The sequence below is a fragment of the Pogonomyrmex barbatus genome, unplaced genomic scaffold, assembly GCF_055798465.1.
Source record: "Pogonomyrmex barbatus isolate J1 unplaced genomic scaffold, ASM5579846v1 scaffold1, whole genome shotgun sequence".
Classification (NCBI taxonomy): Eukaryota; Metazoa; Arthropoda; class Insecta; order Hymenoptera; family Formicidae; genus Pogonomyrmex; species Pogonomyrmex barbatus.
The window spans coordinates 1,213,940-1,234,578 of NW_028297098.1; the positions used below are offsets into that span (position 1 = coordinate 1,213,940).

A 20,639-nucleotide genomic window follows, 5' to 3' on the forward strand; every position below is an offset into this window, starting at 1 on the left:
GGGATATATATAAATTTATCAAAAGTATTATTAGACAAAAGATTTTGTGCGAATTTGTCCATACAACACAAATTTTACGGTATTACAATATTGCAGCAACATTGTTGCATTATTGTAACATATTAATATTGTTGCAACATAGCTGCAAAGTTTATACTGTATAAATGTTGACGAACTGTTAGCGTATCATTTTGCCTAATAAAGTTATAGATTAAGAATAAAATTTTAAATCTTTTGGTGAATAATTTATATATTCTATAAGATTTTAAATATTTTCTTTATATAGATAAGTAACAAAATGGCGCGCAGTAAAATATGTACATATACAATTTATCTTCCCTATAAAGAAATATCCTGAATGTAACGATTATTGAAATATTGCAAATTTTATTTAATTTTCTGTTTAGACTTAGATAGATCGCATGCTCTTTTCAATCGGACTTTCTTGACATCTCGTAACATGTTATTCGGTTGTTCATAACAATTTATGTGCGATAAGACTATTTTATGACCCTCGAGACGCGAGCCAGAAGTGGACACAGTTTGATGTTCGGAAGAAACTGCTTTATTTACTGTATAGATTTCTTCGTTACTTGTGCACGACGCTATTCCCGATTGTAATTTCTCTGTCTTAGATCTCAACCAACATCTTCGTATTCTGCGTACTATAAACAATTAATAATTACTTTAATTCGATTAAATCGAGTCAGTAATTCAATGTTACAAATAATTACATCGCGTATGAAAAATATTGTACTGTATATCTTGACTTAAATTTCCAACTGAAGATGTCGAGTACGACATTTAAAAAAGTACGAATGACAAAACATTTTGAAAATGAATTATTAATGCAAATATCTTATTTTCGAGATATTTATCATTGCAATTTTTAATGTTTTATCCCGTATAGAAATATATTGGAACTTTACTTTTAGGTGAGATTTCTGCGCGAGTCGAATCGGAGCTGGAATTTGAGGGACGCGGAACGCGGGATTGACTCTTGTTTGCGGCGCGATTCCTGTAGGAAACGCTATGCCGACGTTTCCTTCTCGTGATTAATCTCTGCCGTGATTCCGAGTTGCTCAGTTCGTCTTCCGCCCAGAATTGTCGATCAGTATCGTCCGAGATCGGTAGAGCCGGAGCAGATGGCTTTAGATGATTATGATAAAGGCATAATTCTATGACTCGCATAGAATCGTGTTATAATGCTACATATTTGTTTTCGTTACGCTTTGCTCACAGCTTCCCCGTGGATGTCCAAAGCGCGTCCTTTTCTCTTTTCTCCGATGTCAGAAACCAAATTTTCATAACCCTCCTCTTCCTCAGAGCTGGACATTATCTTTGCATCTCCCCAAGCACAATAGTAGCCCATCTTATTTTACGTATAAATCACACACTGATGCAATTAGAACGCGCGATATCAAATTTTACAATTATTGTTTTGACATACTAGTAAATTTTTATGATACTTAGATAACCAATCACGAGTTACACGAGGGCGAAATGTGTAGTGTTTTTTTCGTAATTTGCAATATTGCATCAAGTTATTACAATCGTTTTGTGTATTTAATTTTGAGAATGCTTTTATCTTTCAATAATTTTTTTATTTCACGTTTGCAGAAAACAGAAATTTCTCAACATTTTTGACGAGAAGAAATTTACTTATTTGCTTATCCTGTTAATATAATTTTATTATATTTAAAGATAAAGAGGAAAACAGAAAAGTTAAATTAAGCAGTTAAGTCAGAGCTGTCAGATACAAGTATCTTAGTTCTATAACTGGCCTTACAAAATACGAGAGAGCTAAATTAATTTTATACAACGATTATATCACACATAAACTTGTCTCGTAGACTTTGGCTTCATTTATACATTCACGCTTATACATAAGTTGTTAATGAAAAATATGTTTATTTTTCCCTTTCCCACATTCGTCTTTTTCAATCGCTTTAACTTATGAGCACATCTTTACATTGTATGTACAATTTGTTAACGCAGTTTAATCGTTTTCGGATTTTCTGCGTTTTTTTGAACGCGGACTGTCAGTATCATGAGGACTCGGAGTTATGTGACTTCGTTTCCGCTTCATACTAATCTCATTTGCCTCATTGTTACTGCTCGCGGCAGTTCTAGTCTCCCTTCGAAATGTTCCCTCTCCCGTTACTTGTACTAATATCTGAAATTAAATGACATCGGTGATACTTTACTACATATTTTACTTGTAAAGTATAATAAAATATACATTGAAAAAGAGTATAATAAAAAACAAAGTGCTCTAACATGTCTTAAAAAAAGAAATATCAATGCAAACAATATTGCTTTCCTCTAACCAGTTTAGTAAATGTTGAAAAATATTATTTTACCTGCATATGTTGCAAGCACTCTTCTTGCATTAAGACTGCCATTTTATATATAAACGTATCGTGCTTGTTATACATAATAGCATTTTGGAACATAAGCATAACATCTCTCTGAAAATGCATAGTTGACCTAATCGTGCCGTTATCGATGTTCTTCTTAATGGTCGACAGATCCATCGGCCGAAAGATCACAGAATGATATCCTGGAGCCTGGTCTTCCGTGATCGGTCGCAGAAACACTGACGCGTATTTGTGCGTGGCCAAACGATTGTAAACGAGCATGACTGCTTTCTTCCAAGCGCGGTAATCCGCGCCTTCTCCAGTACCCTCGTTCTCTGGTTCGCTATCCACAGCAACGTTCTGCTTTTTAGAATACGTCTTCATCGCCCGACCGCTGTTCAATTTGCTCAATGAAGATTCCTCTTCGTCCAATTCTACGGATTCTTCTCCAACCGTGGATTCTATTTCTTTTTTTATGTTTTGTTCACCTTCTGCGTTCTTCTTGATGTCTTCTTTTTCCTCTTTTTCCTCCTTCACTTCAACATTTTCCTTCTTGTCCTCCTCCGATGGATCATGAACCGAACTCTTTCTGTGAAAAGGATCAGTGACTTCTGATTCTGTTTCAGTTTTCGGTTCCTCGGATTTGACTTCCACATTTTCGGTTTTTTTAACATTCATTTCTGTATCAGTTGTCGCAATCTCGAGTGGCTCGCTCTTGATGCTTTTTACTTCTTCCATAGTTACTGTGTGCGTAATATTTTCGTTTCCATCAGTTGGTTCGTTGCCGACTTCCTCTTCTTTAATCTCTGCATCCTGCAAAATAGAACTCGCAGTGTCTTCCGAGGAGTCTTTGATTTCTTCCTTCTTAAACACATCCGTATATATCTCCAATGTTTCTTCATTAGCTCCTTCAGCTTCTGACTTTATCGAAGATTCCTCCTTTATTTCTACTATTGGTTTTTCTTTTATTGTCGATTCCTCTTTGAACGATTCCAAAGACTCAGTGCTCTCCACTGTGTTTTCGATTATCTGTTCCTCCGCTACCGCTTTCTTTTTATTCTCTGTGCTTTGATTGCTCTCATCGTCCTCCAGAATCAAACTGATATCCTGTGATTTTTCTGTGTCTTCGGCACTGGGTAGTTCGTTCGTCACCTCCGAAGAAACGCTGACGATCTCCGCGGATGGCACGTCCTGCTGATCCCCTGTAATTTTCGCCAAATATATTTCTAATTGATTTAATCCCGCATTATCTTTACCTTCCGTGTCTTCTGGAGACTCCTTCTGCTCTTTGATGCTACCGGGTGATTCTTTGTCATCGAGCGCGATCACTTCCGTTTCTTCTTCCTCTTCCTCGTCTTCTTCTTCTACCCCTTCGTCCACAGTTTCATTTACCATCTCCTTCGTTTTATCCGGGAGTTTCGATTCACTCTTCTCGGTCTCTACATTCGACGTAATGCTTACGGACTTCACCTCAACGTCCGATTGTTTCTCTTCTACTGCGACATCTTTATTGATTTCTTCATTATTAATTTCCACTTCCGAAACAAGCTTCTCTGTTAAAGTTGTCTTTTTATCGCAAGTATTTTCAGCCTTTACTTCTGATGTGTTACATACGGTATCAGTAATTTCTGTGACAATAATTTTGGGTTCCTGTGTCTCTATAGCAACGGTTCCAATAATCTCGGCAATGTTAGAAGTACTAGAGTCAATTTCCTCGATTGCCATTTCGCTCTGTGGTGAATCAGACAGTGAAACGGCTTCGTCCACATCTCTAGGCTGTGACCTTGGTTCTGTCACCGCTATCGGAACTTCTGTCGTTTGTTGAGGTACACCTGCGAGATTGCTGATAACTGTAGTCGTTGTCGTCGTCGTAGTTGTCGAACCGCTCGTGTCCAGAGTCTGCGGGCTAGCAGTTATCTCCTCCTTGATCAATTCTTCGATGTCATCGATGATATCGTTTATTTCATCTTTATCTATCACATCTGCCATTATATCTTTTCGTATTACATCTATGTGATCAATTATCTGCACCATGTTTTCCGTTACAGATACGTTCACTGGAGTGGTAGCAGTTGTTGGAACCGTTGCCGGTATCGTTGTTGCTGTCGTTACTTTGTTCTGAATAGCCACTTGTTGAACCTGGGTTTGCGATTGCGCTGCTTGCTGAAAGTTGTGTACTTCAGAGGTGACAGCCGTAGTTGTTTTCTGCTGTTGCACGTGAGATATAGTGGAGATTGTAGAGGTGGTTGTTGGTAGATTCGATAAGGGTCCTCTCTGTGTATTTGCTGGCATTTCCAGCAGCATAGAAAGCGTAGGTGCACCAACAGACGGTCGTTCTGACGTCGCATTCGCGCTGGCTATCGCCGTTGAGACTAAGTGCTGCAATTGTGGTGACACATTCTGCGCTAGCTGCGCATTCAATACTTTAGGACTAGATCCAAGTAAGCTGGTGATTGTTGGTGAACTTACTTGAACCGGTGTGGATGGAAAGGATTGTACAGTCTGAGTGGTTGGGCTAGGCGATTTCAATAAACTCGTCAGCAGTGGTGATCTGCCACCTCTATTGCTCTTCTTCTCCTCGTCGTTTTCCACCGACGATTCCATTGCAACAGGTTCCTGTACTATTTCCGTTATACCTTCTGTATGTTTGCGAGTGTTTTGACTCACGATTGGAGTCGAGACAGATGGCAAGTTCATCTCCTGTTTTTGTTGCTGCTGACGTTTTGCTAGCCAGGCCATATGAGTTCGTGTTTTTTGCTCAGCCTCGCGTTCTTCTTGTTGTATATCCAGCCACATCTTTTCCAACTTCTCGTCGCTTATTGCACCTGACTTAAGTAAATTTATATCTGATTTGAGCCTGAGGTATTCTTCCTTCTGAGAAGTCAGAGCCTGATTTAATTCTGTTATTCTTTCCTGCGTTAATTTTCTAACTATGGATTCACTAGTGGTTTCACCACTCTCTCGTTTCTTTCTCTTCGGTGTGTCGGCATTCTCCAGTAAATATGCATATTGAATAGCACATGATTTCTGGGAAAACCAATCTGCAGGCCTTAATGAGTCTTTTTCAACAAATTGTTTCAATGATCTAGATACACTCATCCAATTTTGATCTCCAGATTTCACTACGCTGGATGCAAGACATAATTGTTCCCGTGTAGACCATGTGTCACAGTTTATACGTTTGAGTTTCATTCCTGAAATCCATTTTCCTGATTAGATATTGTATCTTTTTTCATACGTTAAATAAAAAATTAAATGTATGATATACAAAAAAATTATAAAATTTATTAAACAAATTGAAAATATTAAAATATTAAATCTATTTCCAAAAAAGTTAATATATTTATAGCTATTGTCCGTGTCATTATACAGTGTTAAATAGTGTTTTATGAACATTGCAATTCATCAGGGCGAGGAGCAGCCATACACATATATATTAACTTTTTTGAAAGTAGTAACCGTGGAAGCCTTAAAAACATTGAGTCTATTTGTTTTATATAATACTTTGTTTTGCATTTTCTATTAACATTTTTTCTTAAATGCACATATCTTATTTTAAATATTATACAAAGCATAGTTAAAATAGTTAAAATAGTTAAAATATAAATAGATAGAAACATTTTATATTTTTTGTTTATACATATAGGTTAGCAAAATTTTGTTATTATAAACCAAGTATTTATTAGTTTTATCTTAAAGATAAAATTAGCGTAGCTTTAAAAAAATAATAAATTTCATAGAAACGATAAATATAGAATGCAATTTAAAATTTATTGAGTTAATGTGAAAGTATTCGTTGAACTTAATTATCTTAACCTATAAATTATTTCGTATCTCATTAAAAGTGTAAAACAAAACAAACTTACTATCCTGCATTGATGCCATGATGTGCCTTTTTCCAAATAGTTCTTCGCTGCTATTTATGATAAACGCATATAACTTCGAATTGTAAATAATTCGTCACTCGCAAGAGCACTTAATTTCACAACCCTTCAAAAAACTCTCAAACTAGAAACTAGGGGATCGCCACCATCTTCGATTTATCGGTCGATTAAATTTACAAATTGCCAACTGCAAAATTTAAAATTTCATCCTTAGTTTAATTTCTTAATTATTTTAATTAAAAATATTATATAATTATTATATAAAAATATTATTTAATAAATCATATTGTTCTCTCAAGATATTGCTCTATCAATTCGAATTTTAATTTGGGTAGAAGGCGTATCCAATGGCGTATCCATAACATCTGTGATTCAGGGCCACTTTCACCAATTCTGGTTAATTTAATAATTTGTTCACAAATTTAACAACAAATACGATTGACGCATTGCTATATAAAAAACAGACCCATTGTCACGCGCCATTGGAACGCGGAACCTGGAACAGGCAGACAGCTGATCGTAACGAAACGCAGGAACGCAGGAACATCGTGACGATGGTGACGGGAATTGACGGGAATGTCGTAATGGCGGAACGAGTGGAAGCTGTCAAAGTATGTTGCGTCGACATAGGTTGTGCTTCATCACCGTGAGTTGAAACAACGCGTGAAACGAACGACGAGTCACGCCTTATCGAGGGCTGTGCCTCAAGAAATTGTTCGTTTGTGAAATTTGTAGAATTTCTGTCGCAACACGATGATGAATAATCGCAGGCGGAGCAACTTCACGTACGTCAGCTCGTGCGTCAAGTACATGATCTTTATGCTGAATTTCGTTTTCTGGGTGAGCTATTTGTTCTAGGACCGTCTTTCTAAATCCTTTTCACTTTTTCTCGTTTACGCTACGTACATGCAAACGCAGTTTGAAATTGTTTTATGAAATAAAATATTTAACACACACACATATATATATATATATACATATATATATATATATATATATACATACATATATATATATACATATATATATACAAATTTGTGTCGTTTTCAAATCACTCAACTTCAATTGACAGAGCTTCATTGTGCTGAATCTTTGTCAATGAAAATAGAATAAGAATTAGAGATGTGGAAATAACAGACTATGTTCGAATAAGAAGATAGACAAATATAGATAAATAGACAAATATAATTTTCTTTATGCTTAGCTATTTGGTGGACTGCTAATCGGTGTAGGTCTCTACGCATTTGTGGATAAGTGGCAGGCAACTGGGTCTGTCAGGGTGGAAAATGTCTACGATGTAGTCTTGAACATTTCTCTAGTAATGCTGATAGCTGGCGGAGTTGTCTTCGTCGTTAGTTTTGCAGGATGCGTAGGAGCTCTTCGTGAAAACACATGTCTTCTTAAATTTGTTAGTTTTTTTATAGAATATATTTTTTCGAATAGTATAAAGCATATATAATTGACACTGACCAAATTATTTTTTTCAGTATTCGTTATGTCTTTTGGTATTTTTCCTTTTGGAGATGGGTGTGGCAATTGTTGGTTTTGTATTCCCACATACATTGCAATCTCTGTTGGAAGAATCTTTCACGGACAAAATAATTCAAACATACAGAGAAGATCCAGATCTGCAAAATTTCATTGATTTTGGTCAACAAGAAGTAAAAATATTGATTTATATTAATAATTATTACTAATAATTATTAATCAATAAAAAATATATATAAGTTATCTAATTTTATACATGACAAAATATTCATAGAACTTTGCATTATAGTTTAAATGTTGCGGCTTGAGTCAAGAGGGATATTTGGATTGGGGGAAAAATGAATACTTCAACTGCACTAGCCCTAGTGTAGAGCGTTGCGGCGTACCGTTCTCTTGTTGCATAAATGCTACGGATATATCTGTATGTATATTGTTACATTCGTAAAAAATAAAAGATAATTTTATCTTTGATATTTTTATCTGTGAGAGATAAAACATTTTATACTTTTTTACTGCTGATAAATGCAAATAAGGTTCAATTTTTAGAGTGGGCTTGTAAATATTATGTGCGGCTATAAAGTTCAGATGTTACCAGTGTCGGAAGCAAGTAAAAAGGTTTGGACCAGCGGATGCATCGAAATCGTGCGTAGCTGGGCAGAACGTAATCTGTACACGATAGCTGGTATCGCTCTGGGTATAGCGCTCAGCCAGCTCTTCGTGATCTACCTCGCGAAAACATTGGAGGGCCAGATCGAGCTGCAGAAGTCCCGCTGGCATTCCTGAGCTTGACTTCAGGCCACCTACCGTTACCAGATACATTCTCCGGCCAACAGGCAGGTGGCCAGTGGCGGGCGATCGCGCGGATCCCAAGACACAGAGACAAATATAAATGCGCGAATGGCATTGCTCGTCCTCTTTGCGATCTCTTTATACATACTGTGCATTTTGTCCCTCATCAAACTCGTCCTTTATTTCAAGAATTATTTTCATCTGTACGTGAGCAAAGGATAATACGCCACCGATGATCGACGAGCCCTTTTCATACATTAGATTACGTTCGTGATCGGAGGCATCAATAAAGATCTTGCATAGAGATTATGTACACACGTGAATGCAAAAATAGTGTCTCGTGCGTTTATAATCAGTGATAAAAATTCTTTTTAATATTACAGAAAACATTTCTTGCTTAGTTAATCGCATTATTCAACTGCTTTGCGCTTGACATAGGATGACTCATGTGTTATGTGTCATGCGATCATGTTTTTGTGAATACTGCACGGGACACGATTATTGCATTCGTCTGCAACATGACTGATAAAGTCAAATGCACTAAAGACAAAAGTGAGAGAGAGAGAGAGACATTTATGATAAATTCTGTAATATGTATTTCACATTAAGCATATTACATTGCGTTACATTAATCTAATGTAAAAAAAATTGTTAGTTTAGAAGTTTACGATTGTGTAACATCTCAAGCATTATATTTTCTAAACCAATTTGAACATTTCAAAATCCTTTTTTTCTTTTTATTTTATTGCAATGTATATTTTTATGCAATACTCAAAGATAATTTACTTAAATTAAGACATTCAGATCTGATATTATCAATTTTCTAACGCGAGAGATAGTTCATTGTAATATACAAAATCCATTATTTTTAGCACATTGACATCACGTTGTTTTAATGATTAATTATTGATGTATTATTAATAAGTGATATAAGAGCTTCTTTCATAGAAATTCAAATAACCATATGCACATTTTCAGATACATGACTTCCATTGAAATATGTAAGTTAAAACATTATGATTTGAACATTGAGATTAGAGATGAATGTCATCTTGTAAGTGAATCTTGAAAAATTTATTTGCTCTACTAAGATGACTACTAGATGTAAATTAAATTATCAGATTGTTTTGATTTTTTTCTATATTTAAATATTTTTGAGCGTTAAATACATTCAATATCATGTAATAACACATATATAAGCAATTTTTGCTTCTTATTCTTTTTTATAATTGATAATTACGATTATTCTATGAATAAGTGGAAGTATGTGCATTGTTGAACTTATGACTATTGCTAATTATTAATGGTAATTGTCATTCATTTTAATGTATGCAATGCTATATTTGTATTACAAAATCATGAATGAGCGCACATTTATTTAAGTATAATATTACTAATTTATATTTCTCGCTATATTAGCATTACTCATGTACATGAGACAAGAAACGTCCAGTGCCAAAGTCAGAAATCGTTGTTCTTTCGTTTTAAACAAATCTGACAATAATCTGATATAAATTATTTGTTTAATGCATTTAGGTCTCTTTGTCAAGAATATATGTAAAACTGATATAAAACCTTCTAGTTTGTAATAAACAAGTATTATTCTAAGAGCTATTCTTCCGTCATTACCGATAAATCAAATTTATGTTGATAAAATCAACATGAAATCTTATAAATCATAGATAGCATAAAAAAATCATTACACTGCTTAATTGCATAATTAATTGACTATGGTTACTTGCAAATATTTCATTATAACAAAGCAATATTTATACATACAATATTTATTTATACAAAGATGAATCTATTATATCATTAGGTACATTATCAGAATATTCCAAGATAACTCGCTCTCCGTCAAAAATAACAGAGTCTTCAAATAATTTTGTTAAAGGTGTATCCATTGTGTTGCATATCAGATTTCCGGTAGAATGACGAAAGAGTTTTAATTTGTTTGTGGTTGTTGTATTGTTATTGTTGGGTACTTTAAGTGTATCCGCCATTGAATCTATACATTTGCCAATCGTCCAATGCATGTTGACGAAAGCACCTTTCGATGTGCCGAAATGTTTATTTTTAATTGTAAGTGGCAAATGCACAAGGAAATAACTTCTCTCGCTTGTTGGTATATTTTTCGGACCAATCGCAGAACATTTCACACGCATGAGTTGTACCTGCGAGCAGAGGAAGATGTATATACAAATTTGTGTTAGTTAATATGTTAATATCTGTATGTAATAATAATTTTATATTAATAACTGTATTAATATTTTCAAATTAATAACTTTTATATTACAATGTTTTATATGTAATATGTACTTTATTTGCCAGTGTTGTATTTTTGGATTTCTTTAGACTGTCCTCTATTTGTTGATCAACTATAGCTTTTGCTTCTGCAAACTGTTTCTTTGGTATCTGCCATTTCTTTAGTTTCTGAGTCTTCTCCGTTTCACTCAATTCCAAGCATCCATGATGCCTATGTGTCACACAAAAATGTTGTTTACACTTGATACAAGGCATCTCAACTGGTGATACTTCTTTACAAGACTCCTTAGAGCATGGAAAGCTTGCCAATTGTTCTATAGCATTTTTTGTATTCTCTGTTTTTATACATTCGTGTGATATCATATTGAAGTGTTCTTTACAGAAAGTGACTTGACAATGTTCGCATACAAATGGCAAGAAGTCTAACAATTTGCAGTCCTTTACTGAACAGTGTTTGCCAGTCTCCGGAAATTCCATTGTAATGCAATACAAAAGTATGCAACAAAAGTATTAAAATTATAATTGAATTTGTCTATCAATAAATTGAAAATACTTGGCAAAAATGATAGAAACAGCGTTTAGTTATGTAGTGGTGTTGGAGAATGCAGATGATTATCACTAAGAGAACTTAAAGCCAGATTATTCCACTTCTGTTCCAATTCCTTCAATGTCATGTGAGAATCGCCGTTGTCACTCTCAGGATCTGGCAGCTCGGCAACTGGTGTCGAGATGTCGTCGATGGGTAAACGTTCTTTGCGCCAGCCTTCATCAATTACATCTATCAGTCTGCCATCTCCGCATACCTGACTGTCCATCCCGCAAACGACAGGCAACACACTTAAGCTTGAGAAAACATTGCTGTACTTACAATATTATCTCAATAAATTAAATCTTATTGCTTGAATATCTGCTTGAATATTACATATCTAAAACTATAATACATTTGGTGTTTCAATAAATTTTTTTCAATAATGTTTCAGTTAATCAATAAAGCACTTTGAAGCATTCATAAAACAAAATGAACTATTGTCTAGACTGTATAGAATAAATATAAATTGTATCCTGATATATTACCAGTATTGAAAATATAGTTTTTATTATAGGCATTATAGATTTTTAATAGTAATAATGTATATTTATAGTCATAATTACATCATTTCATAGAAGCAACTATTAAATGCCTATTTAAGCTTCTTAAAAGTAAAATTTAACTCCTTAACTTTTCTCTTGTACATCTTATAATTTTACTGGTAAGATGATTTATAATTTCATCAATTTTGATCGATTTAGCATTTGAGAAAAATATTTATCATAATCATATTACATTTATCATAATTTATCTATTTTGAAATTTGTCTATCTTAAAGTCGTTTTGTCTCTTTCTACAATTGATCAGATGATGAATAGATCATTTCTGAAGGAAAATTTTTTAAAGGAATTAAAAAGGAAAACATTCTCTTTAAAGAACAAAGAAAACTGATAGCAAAAATTAAAATTTTCAAGATTCAATAATACAATCGAATTATAACTTATAATTTTTTTCAACAACATTGAGATTTATTTAGTCAACAATTTCCTAACACTTACCAAAAAGAAAAATCTCTTAGATATTTAGTTTTTATATATTCGCAATTTAGTCTCGATTTCGAATAACTTTAGATCTCTTGAATACCTTATAAGATCAGAGGAATCAGTAAACGATCAGCAGAATCTGCAAAATCACACCTACGATGTATGAAATAATATAGTAATAGTCCTACCATACATATATACGCAAAATAAAATATAATACTAAAAGAAAGATAAAGATACTATCATGGTGAAAAGAAAATAAGGCTGAATCCTTATGCAAGCACCGGCGCTTTAATACCGAGCACTGATTGGTGATAAACGGATAATGAGGATTAGAGACCTTATAGTAAAACAGAGATGCGCCATGAGTCACGTGATCGTGATATTTCGCTGATTGGTCAGAATCTATCGCACTGCTTTCATGTTGAATTTGTTGTAAGCATTATACACGTGACGGTAAATTAGACTCTGATCAATCAACAAAATATTACGATTACGTGACTCATAGCGCATATCTGTTTTACTATAAGGTCTCTAGGAAATAAATGGGGGCAATATGGAAAAAACTAGATGGGGACAATATGGAAAAAATTATGTGAGGGCTAGATGAGAAAAATTAGATGGGGGCAATGTGAGAAAAACTAGATGGGGGGCAATGTGAGAAAAACTAGATGGGGGGCAATGTGAGAAAAACTAGATGAGGGGCAATATGGGAAAAACTATGTGGGCGCTATATGGGAAAAACTATGTGGGAACTAGATGGGAAAAGCTATGTGGGCGCTAGATGGGAAAAGCTATGTGGGCGCTAGATGGGAAAAACTATGTGGGAACTAGATGGGAAAAACTATATGGGCGTTAGATGGGAAAAATTAAATGGCGGCTATATAGGAAAAACTATGTGGACGCAAGATGGGAAAAACTAGATTGGGGTTATACAGGAAAAACTATGTGGGCGCTAAATGAGAAAAACTAGATGGGGACTATATGGAAAAAAATATATGAACGCTAGATGGGAAAAACTATGTGGGATCTAGATGGGAAAAATTATGTGGGCGTTGGATGAGAAAAATTATATGGGAACTAGATGGGAAAAATTAGACGGGGACTATATGAGAAAACCTATGTGGACGCTAAATGAGAAAAACTAGATGGGGACTATATGGGAACTAGATGGGAAAATGAGGTGGATGCTAAATGGGAAAAACTAGATGGGGGCTATATGGGAAAAACTATGTGGAAACTTGAACCTTTATGAACTTGAACTTCTTTGAATTTTTTTTCTGGACTTTGTAAATGATATACGTAGTCTTCACGTTGCTTCATAGAGTTCTGATTTCTTCTGTTTGCCTCCTCATATGGACACGTACAGAAATGATGTGGTATGGCATTTTTAGACAATTGTTTCTGTCCAGCGATAAACATCATATTCTTTAAATCAAAATGTACCTGAAATATAGAAAAATATTAGAACTAAGAACAGAACTGAGAATTAGGATAAATATGGAGATTAGAAACTAGCTGTTGAAAACTTTATTTCCTTTTATTGGGAATAATTAATGGAGATCAATTCCTATTTACTTATCTCAAATTCTTTGCAAAGCTGTGGGTTGTCAATCGGAACTCCTTCCAAGAGCGGCTATCCATTGTTTGCAAAGATCTGCATTCAATGGAAAATTAAATACTTCGTAGTCCTTATCGCTTTTATTAGTGCAGCGATATGCAGCGCAACAAGTTGACATGGTGAATATAAATACTGTGCGTAAAATATTAATATAATATAATGTAAAAATATAATATAAAAATAAATATAATATAAAAAATTAAATTATACAATATTAAAAGCAAAGCATGAAATAATCATCAATAAATAATCAAAAAATTAAAAAAAGATATATACTAACCTCTTTTCATACGAATTCACGCTTACAACAAATTCATCATGGAAGCAGTACGTGGCGGTAAATTAGACACGATAGACTCTGACTAATCAGTGAAATATCACGATCACGTGACTCATGGCGCATCTCTGTTTTACTATAAGGTTTCTAGTACGACCATTTAACTAACCAATCAAAACCAAGATCTTTATTTTTTTTTTTTAATTTTAATAGGAATCTATCCGTGAAGTAGGGGTTTTGGAACGTAGTTCTGTGATCTGTGATTTTTCGTAAGAGTTATAGCAGGTTACAACGGGGAGTCGAGACGACTGTTTTTCGTCGGATCAGCGCGAGCGAGCGCGAACATAATGGCGACGCCGACCAATAGCGGCGGTAACCTCATTGACGAATTTGAAGAATCATTTACGGTAAAATGCACATTTTACATTGCTCCATGTTATCGTTAATCGTATCGCGCGTTGTCAGCCGAAACGGCATTTCTTTCGTTCATGCAATTACATTTGCCCTTTCTCGCAAACATCCTCTCGGATGTAATATTTTAGTAAAGTCATGTCGTAAATGTTCCATTGTTAACGTCGTTCCATTGTTGATGTCGTTATTAATATTTCAGATGATCAATTTTTGATAGAAATTGCATTTGTCCTTTAACTGAAAATACAGTACAGTCCCATACAATACAGACTTACAAGGGATGTTCTAAATATGTCCTATGGATAAGAAAACGTTCCAAGGATGCTTCCAAGATATCCCTCAGATGAAGTGTGCTGTATGGGAATTAAATAATTTATTGTGTTAATAATGGAATATTATATAAGTTATCAATACTAAATAAATATCTTTTGAATATTTGATATAAAAAGTTTGTTTAATTTTATTATCTGACATTCGAAACTTGTTTTTGTTTGAATGTTAAAAAAAAAAATCATAACATAGTCAAAATATTTCAGAATGTCAGCATAGTTTACTGAATGTTAACTGTCATTTTCTAGCAATGTTTGAGTATATTGACAAAGGACGAAGCAACAGGCAAAAAAAGATCTGGCACAGCCGGGACAACTGGTACTTCTGGTACGCTTGCATCTGGTGTACCTGGGACGCCTGGTGCATCTGTTGTACCTGGAGTGTTGACAGCTGGTGGTTTGACAGTGGATAAAGTTGAAGGCTGTGCAGAAATGGAGCAAGCTACTATGAAATTCATAGATGTGGCTAGGCAGATGGAGGCTTTCTTTTTACAAAAGAGATTTCTGTTATCTGTACTGAAACCCGAGTTGTTGGTCAAGGAAGAAATCACTGAGTTGAGACTAGAATTGGCACGCAAAGAAGAGCTGATAAAAAAACATAACGAAAAGATTGCTATTTGGCAGAACATGCTGTCGGATTTACAAGGATGGGCACAATCACCTGCTCAAGGTCCAGCACCCAGTGGTAAGCAAAGTATTAGCCATTGAAATCAGACCCTCAATGATTTTATTAATGCTAATAGGTTTACCTAATGGAAATCAAAGTGGACAAAACCAACAGACTACAAATGGAGGTGGTAATGCTTCAATACAACAGCAACAGCAGTTATTGCAACATCAGCAACAACTGTTACAACAACAGCAACAACAACAGCAGCAGCAGCAGCAGCAGCAGCAGCATCCACAATTACAGCAACAATTACAGCAGCAAATGCAACATCCATTGCAACAACAGGTATTTAAGTGATGCTGTTATAACCGAAATTAAAATTTTCCCATTTTTGGGATATTTCATTGTTTAATTGTCGATAATGAATTTTTTTTTTTTTTTTTTATAAATTGAAAAGGAAAATGAAGAAGAAAAAGAGAAAGAGGAACAGAACTATTGTTATGATGATATTGAGGAAATTATGTATAATTTACAATAACTTTATCATAGATTTTCTTTTTTGTATAATCTTACCAATTCAAATTATTTGCAAAATTCATTTCAAATTTATCACCTTTTTGATAAAATTTTGGTTAATTTTTTTTTTGACTGCGTAGCAATATTTACAAGATTTTTTCTTATTGTATTCTATAGATTGATGGTGTGTGTGTGTGTGTGTGTGTGTGTGTGTGTGTGTGTGTGTGTGTGTGTGTGTGTGTGTGTGTGTGTGTGTGTGTGTGTGTGTGTGTGTGTGTGTGTGTGTGTGTGTGTGTGTGTGTGTGTGTGTGTGTGTGTGTGTGTGTGTGTGTGCCATATATGTTATATATAAAGTTATATATACAATCTTATAATTCGCGGATCATTTCTTGGTAAGCAAATACAGCGGATTAAACTGAGTAAAAAATTCTATTATTTTGCAATTTTCGCAAATATCAATGAAGAATTAATAAAAATCTGATTAAATGAATATTTATAGTGATAAAAATAAATACTATTAGTAAATAAAGGAAGAAACAGCTTAGGCGTTATTATTTTGCTGCATATGATTATTGTGCTGCGTGTGATTATTTTGCTGCCTACAGAATACATTTCTAATCATTTTCTTAACATGCTCATTCATTTTTATTTATTTTTTTATTAATTGCAAAAATTGTAAAATAGAAAACTTTTCTATTCGGTTCAATTTATAAAAAATGATCTGCGAATTATGAGACAATATATTAATTATAAATGTAATGATATATTGCGATGCTCCTCCTATTATTTGTTCGAATGTGTGACTGCTTTTACGTATGAATCTATATATGTATGTGAACCGCGTGTATAAAGTTTATATAAAAATCACGCATAATTATTACATGAACACTCTCGTTTTGAGGATTGAAATACTTCACTTTAGAACGCTAGAGAAAAATCGCTGAATTTTTCAAATGGTAGTCACTGAGGAGACAAATTAGTCTCGTCGCATACGCATAACAATTATAATGTTGCGTATAATATCAGTGCCTTATAATTTCCATACATAAACATACAAATGTATTATACAAAAGAGAATAGATTAAAATGCTTTTTTACGATCAACTGCGAAGTATAAATTTACATTAGAAAAATATCGAAAGATTAACTATATATGTTAATATTGTTGTAAAACGGTGCCAAAAAAACAATATGAAAATATGTACAAATACTTAGCCAAAAATTAAAAAAGAACGAAGAAATATGTAATAAATCTAATAATGGCAATAATAAAGCTTAATATTCATAGTTGAAATATATATATATACACTTCGTATAATAGGAGAACCTAGATCACCTTTTCATTTTACATAAGAAAGTTTATATAGAAACTTAACGAAACGACGAACACATATGGACGGTTTTTTATCCTATTTTTTTTAAATATTATTTCCTATGAGTGACGCGATTTTTTAGTATTATATCTCCGTATTCAAAAGGAAATATATATATACACAGATAAGATAGTCACTCTTCTGCATGTAGATATTGTATGCATGTGCATCAAGTAATGTTATACAAATTGCATTTTGATTACGAAAATCAAACTGTCAAGTTCCTTCTGCAAAGAGTTAAATATAAGTGTCCCGCGAATAAGCGGAAAGGCATATTTCTTTACGCTAGGTAATAAACATTATATGACATCTAAATCTTAAGCTCGTAATCCCCATAAGAGAAGCATTATAACCATTGGAAATACTGTTTCACTTATGTCGTCTTGAAAGTAGACGTTGCGGCAGAATAAATATCTTTGTTTATCGTAAAAAGGAGAAGAAAACAGCATTGTGCCTTCTTTTATTTCCCTCGCCTACTTCTCGTCGTCATTCCTAAAAAATCCGATAGACTTTGGTCATTCGGTTGCGCGTGTCTATCTTTCCCAACGTATGCATGCATGTGGAGTATATTGTTCGTAACTGTCTTGTGAGAGAGTATAACGAAGTTCGCGCTTGTTTTTCGCGAAGTTTTTCTTGTAAGATATCACATCAGAGATAGGGATATAAATATCGAATGGAAACTTATCGTTTTCGCTGTCTGTATCTTTCCGTTGCGTTCTCGGTGTATCACGTACACGTTCGTGAGAGGAAACATTCTCGTCGCGTCCCCGTCTTCACGATACAGCCTCACTTTGTGACTTTTCAGGTGCAACAGGGTTCTGGTGGCCCGCCGACGTCAGGTCTTCAAGGTGTCGGTGTGCCGGTCAGTCAACAGGGCATGTTCATGGCGCAAGGCGGTGTGGGTGGCAGGACCGCCGGGTTCCCAGTTGGCGGTATGGGCAGTAGTGCTCTGCAAGGGCCCTTGGCCTACCTGGAAAAGACAACGAGCAACATAGGGATGCCAGAGAGGCGGAGTTGACGCGGAAGGGGAAGGGGCCGGGGCCGGGGTCGTGGAAGAGGCCGAGGTAGAGGAAGAGGCGGCGGTGGCAGTGGCCTACCGCCGCCGCCACCGCTTCTCGATCCCTCAGACCCGTCGTCCTATGTTGCTGCTGCCGCAGTCGCAGCTGCTGCGGCGCCCCTTCCCTCTCCGCAACAGCAGCCTCCTCCGCCTTGCACATGAATGTAATATGTGCGGCACTCTTCTAAAGAAACAGAGACTATGTTTGTACTTCCTGAGATAGAATATACTTGGTTGTCATGAGTGTTATGTTTGACGTTAGATTGTTGACTTGAATACGTTGTATCAGTTGGTGACGATGGTGATAGTTGAAGCACAATTCTGATATATGTTATTGTTATATTGTGAAGAATAATGTGTACAAATACATTGTATAATTTACGAGCTTACCGAGGTCTGAATGGGAAACGTGTTTTAACAGTGCCAGTTTTATTGTGATCTTTTGGATTAACGTTACGACTATGTGAACATTTTTTCGTATTTCTTCTGAAATTATTCTGTATGTGAAAGATGGACTTTTTTTTTATTATTTATACTAGTCCCAAAAATTATAAAACGGGGGCGAGCTTACGCGGAACGCGTAAAATTGCGACATAGAGTAAGAAAAGTATGATAAATACTTCGTAATAGAAATGGCAATAAGAGAATTGTATATAAACGAGAGCATGTGTGAGCAACATGATACTACTTTTACTACACATAGGGATAAGGATATCTTCTTATTTCTTTATATTACATAGTTCATAATATTGATTCTCCAAAGTTGTCGACATTTTTGTAATAAACTGCGTTTATCGCTTTTGCAGTGCCTTTGGACTTCTATCAAATGTACTGTTTGTGCGATATCAATAAAATGTACATTATCTAGTGTACTGTGCAAAATCAGAATGTATATTATGCATATTGATCGTACTAATATAAGCATTCATGTTCTGGGGCATTTCCATGTAAAAAATTTTTATCCATATTTGTATAAATTTACAAATTTTTCAAAGAGAATATTATACAATGCACGTGTAACGTATATTTGTGCATTAGATAGGCATATTAATTATAATACATATAAAAAACGAGCAATCTCAAGATGCAATTAAAATTCTAAACTGGATTTTAAATTAAATGTTTTCTTATAATTTTATTAACATATTTTTAGTTTTTGATTATGCTATTATTTTTTATAATAGTATTAAACACTGAGATCAAAAATCAATTCAGTTTTTAATAATTCTTAATAACACATACTTTTAACAAATTCTTAGAATAGGTATTCAGAAACAAAGCAGTAAAGTAACTCGTTTTCTATGTAATATAATAACAAAAAGAAATATTTTATATATGAATATATTAAATTAATATTAATGACAGACAATCTATTTTTCATATTAATAGGCAATTTTTATATATTACCTTGAACCTTTAACCATAGAACAGGATGCTTATATTCGCTATTTTTTGGATCTGACATATACAATATATAACTTTCATCCTGTATACAATATTATATTGTATGCACTTTAGTATACACATAGTTGAAACAAATGTTAATTATATACATATACAGAGCACGCCTTATTCTTATTTTCACTATTTTGGTTAGTTTAAAATTCTGATTGTAATAATGTTCTTAAGAATATTTCCCCCCAAAAAATTCAACTTTACATATGAAGGTAATTCGACTGTACAAAATTGTAAAAAAAGTTATATAAAATTTATTTTCAAGATTGTTGTAATAGTGATAATCTTCTTTGATCAAACGTGATAGTATAACGCACGTATAAAGTGAGATTATCAGTTTAATTGATCTGTAATGAAAATTACATTTCACTTTTATATATAGGGGAACGGTTTAATAAGGGAAAGATTTTTTTATCGGATTTATTTTTTTTGGAAAATGGATACGGATCAACCGGATTGAAAAGTTTGATGCTAGGTTTACTGATAGAAATAATTTGATGACAAATTTTTCACACTCTTATGTGTTAAATGCAATGAATATGTAATTATTATATAATTAAATTTCATATTACAGGATGTATCTGGAAATGTCTTCGAGAAATGTGAAGATTATGTTGAAATAAGATGAGCAG

General features: G+C 34.1%; 7 protein-coding genes across 12 annotated transcripts; 2 read left to right on the plus strand and 5 right to left on the minus strand.

Moving 5' to 3' along the window:
- Nucleotides 1–107: 107 nt before the first annotated feature.
- Nucleotides 108–1,439, minus strand: LOC148937941 (uncharacterized). The gene is made up of 3 exons (XM_089083882.1): nt 1,241–1,439; nt 930–1,149; nt 108–665 (listed from the first exon to the last, which is right to left on the minus strand). Exons 1-3 carry the CDS (start codon nt 1,370–1,372, stop codon nt 388–390), a joined length of 630 nt encoding a protein of 209 aa, XP_088940008.1. The 5' UTR covers nt 1,373–1,439; the 3' UTR covers nt 108–387.
- A 143-nt stretch (nt 1,440–1,582) lies between these two features.
- On the minus strand, nt 1,583–6,477 carry Brd8 (Bromodomain containing 8). 2 transcript variants are annotated; one of them, XM_011643443.3, is made up of 4 exons: nt 6,227–6,477; nt 3,617–5,554; nt 2,364–3,562; nt 1,583–2,176 (listed from the first exon to the last, which is right to left on the minus strand). In XM_011643443.3, exons 1-4 carry the CDS (start codon nt 6,243–6,245, stop codon nt 2,000–2,002), a joined length of 3,333 nt encoding a protein of 1,110 aa, XP_011641745.2. In that variant the 5' UTR covers nt 6,246–6,477; the 3' UTR covers nt 1,583–1,999. The 2 variants fall into 2 exon arrangements, with proteins under 2 accessions (XP_011641745.2, XP_011641744.2); XM_011643442.3 differs by having other exon boundaries at nt 2,364–5,554.
- Nucleotides 6,478–6,708: 231 nt separating this feature from the next.
- On the plus strand, nt 6,709–11,630 carry LOC105430138 (tetraspanin-33). Its single transcript, XM_089083846.1, has 6 exons — nt 6,709–6,890; nt 6,980–7,084; nt 7,449–7,652; nt 7,732–7,905; nt 8,022–8,153; nt 8,279–11,630. The coding sequence occupies exons 1-6, from the start codon at nt 6,858–6,860 to the stop codon at nt 8,513–8,515; spliced, it is 885 nt and encodes a 294-aa protein (XP_088939972.1). The 5' UTR covers nt 6,709–6,857; the 3' UTR covers nt 8,516–11,630.
- On the minus strand, nt 10,290–11,263 carry LOC105430099 (AN1-type zinc finger protein 1). The gene is made up of 2 exons (XM_011643454.3): nt 10,841–11,263; nt 10,290–10,695 (listed from the first exon to the last, which is right to left on the minus strand). The coding sequence occupies exons 1-2, from the start codon at nt 11,261–11,263 to the stop codon at nt 10,306–10,308; spliced, it is 813 nt and encodes a 270-aa protein (XP_011641756.1). The 3' UTR covers nt 10,290–10,305.
- On the minus strand, nt 11,365–11,601 carry LOC148937942 (anaphase-promoting complex subunit 13). Its single transcript, XM_089083858.1, has one exon. It carries the CDS (start codon nt 11,599–11,601, stop codon nt 11,365–11,367), a length of 237 nt encoding a protein of 78 aa, XP_088939984.1.
- Nucleotides 11,456–14,412, minus strand: LOC105430098 (uncharacterized). Of its 3 annotated transcripts, none has more exons than XM_089083874.1 (5): nt 14,260–14,412; nt 13,937–14,111; nt 13,606–13,804; nt 12,374–12,497; nt 11,456–11,593 (listed from the first exon to the last, which is right to left on the minus strand). In XM_089083874.1, the coding sequence occupies exons 3-4, from the start codon at nt 13,781–13,783 to the stop codon at nt 12,460–12,462; spliced, it is 216 nt and encodes a 71-aa protein (XP_088940000.1). In that variant the 5' UTR covers nt 13,784–13,804; nt 13,937–14,111; nt 14,260–14,412; the 3' UTR covers nt 11,456–11,593; nt 12,374–12,459. The 3 variants fall into 3 exon arrangements, with proteins under 3 accessions (XP_088940000.1, XP_088939991.1, XP_088939996.1); XM_089083865.1 differs by having other exon boundaries at nt 11,492–11,629; nt 14,260–14,408; XM_089083870.1 differs by having other exon boundaries at nt 11,492–11,629; nt 13,937–14,015; nt 14,260–14,399.
- A 41-nt stretch (nt 14,413–14,453) lies between these two features.
- MED28 (mediator complex subunit 28) lies at nt 14,454–19,440 on the plus strand. Of its 3 annotated transcripts, XM_011643450.3 has the most exons (5): nt 14,527–14,663; nt 14,867–15,022; nt 15,246–15,681; nt 15,740–15,951; nt 18,301–19,440. In XM_011643450.3, the coding sequence occupies exons 2-5, from the start codon at nt 14,966–14,968 to the stop codon at nt 18,511–18,513; spliced, it is 918 nt and encodes a 305-aa protein (XP_011641752.2). In that variant the 5' UTR covers nt 14,527–14,663; nt 14,867–14,965; the 3' UTR covers nt 18,514–19,440. The 3 variants fall into 3 exon arrangements, with proteins under 3 accessions (XP_011641751.2, XP_011641753.2, XP_011641752.2); XM_011643449.3 differs by lacking the exon at nt 14,867–15,022 and having other exon boundaries at nt 14,454–14,663; XM_011643451.3 differs by lacking the exons at nt 14,867–15,022; nt 18,301–19,440 and adding an exon at nt 16,064–17,938 and having other exon boundaries at nt 14,454–14,663.
- The last annotated feature ends 1,199 nt before the right edge of the window (nt 19,441–20,639 follow it).

Coding starts and splice junctions, on each gene's coding strand:
- LOC148937941 (XM_089083882.1), bottom strand. CDS start 1,372: ATGGGCTACTATTGTGCTTGGGGAGATGCAAAGATAATGTCCAGCTCT. Junction 1,150..1,240: donor TGGACATCCACGGGGAAGCT/GTGAGCAAAGCG, acceptor AATCATCTAAAG/CCATCTGCTCCGGCTCTACC. Junction 666..929: donor CGCAGAAATCTCACCTAAAA/GTAAAGTTCCAA, acceptor AATTGTTTATAG/TACGCAGAATACGAAGATGT.
- LOC105430099 (XM_011643454.3), bottom strand. CDS start 11,263: ATGGAATTTCCGGAGACTGGCAAACACTGTTCAGTAAAGGACTGCAAA. Junction 10,696..10,840: donor ATACAACACTGGCAAATAAA/GTACATATTACA, acceptor CTCTGCTCGCAG/GTACAACTCATGCGTGTGAA.
- LOC105430098 (XM_089083874.1), bottom strand. CDS start 13,783: ATGATGTTTATCGCTGGACAGAAACAATTGTCTAAAAATGCCATACCA. Junction 12,498..13,605: donor AGAAGTTCAAGTTCATAAAG/GTTCAAGTTTCC, acceptor GTGATTTTGCAG/ATTCTGCTGATCGTTTACTG.
- LOC148937942 (XM_089083858.1), bottom strand. CDS start 11,601: ATGGACAGTCAGGTATGCGGAGATGGCAGACTGATAGATGTAATTGAT.
- MED28 (XM_011643449.3), top strand. CDS start 14,604: ATGGCGACGCCGACCAATAGCGGCGGTAACCTCATTGACGAATTTGAA. Junction 14,664..15,245: donor AATTTGAAGAATCATTTACG/GTAAAATGCACA, acceptor GTCATTTTCTAG/CAATGTTTGAGTATATTGAC. Junction 15,952..18,300: donor AACATCCATTGCAACAACAG/GTATTTAAGTGA, acceptor GTGACTTTTCAG/GTGCAACAGGGTTCTGGTGG.
- LOC105430138 (XM_089083846.1), top strand. CDS start 6,858: ATGTTGCGTCGACATAGGTTGTGCTTCATCACC. Junction 6,891..6,979: donor ATAGGTTGTGCTTCATCACC/GTGAGTTGAAAC, acceptor TGAAATTTGTAG/AATTTCTGTCGCAACACGAT. Junction 7,906..8,021: donor TTGATTTTGGTCAACAAGAA/GTAAAAATATTG, acceptor TTTGCATTATAG/TTTAAATGTTGCGGCTTGAG.
- Brd8 (XM_011643442.3), bottom strand. Junction 2,177..2,363: donor AGTGCTTGCAACATATGCAG/GTAAAATAATAT, acceptor ATTTAATTTCAG/ATATTAGTACAAGTAACGGG.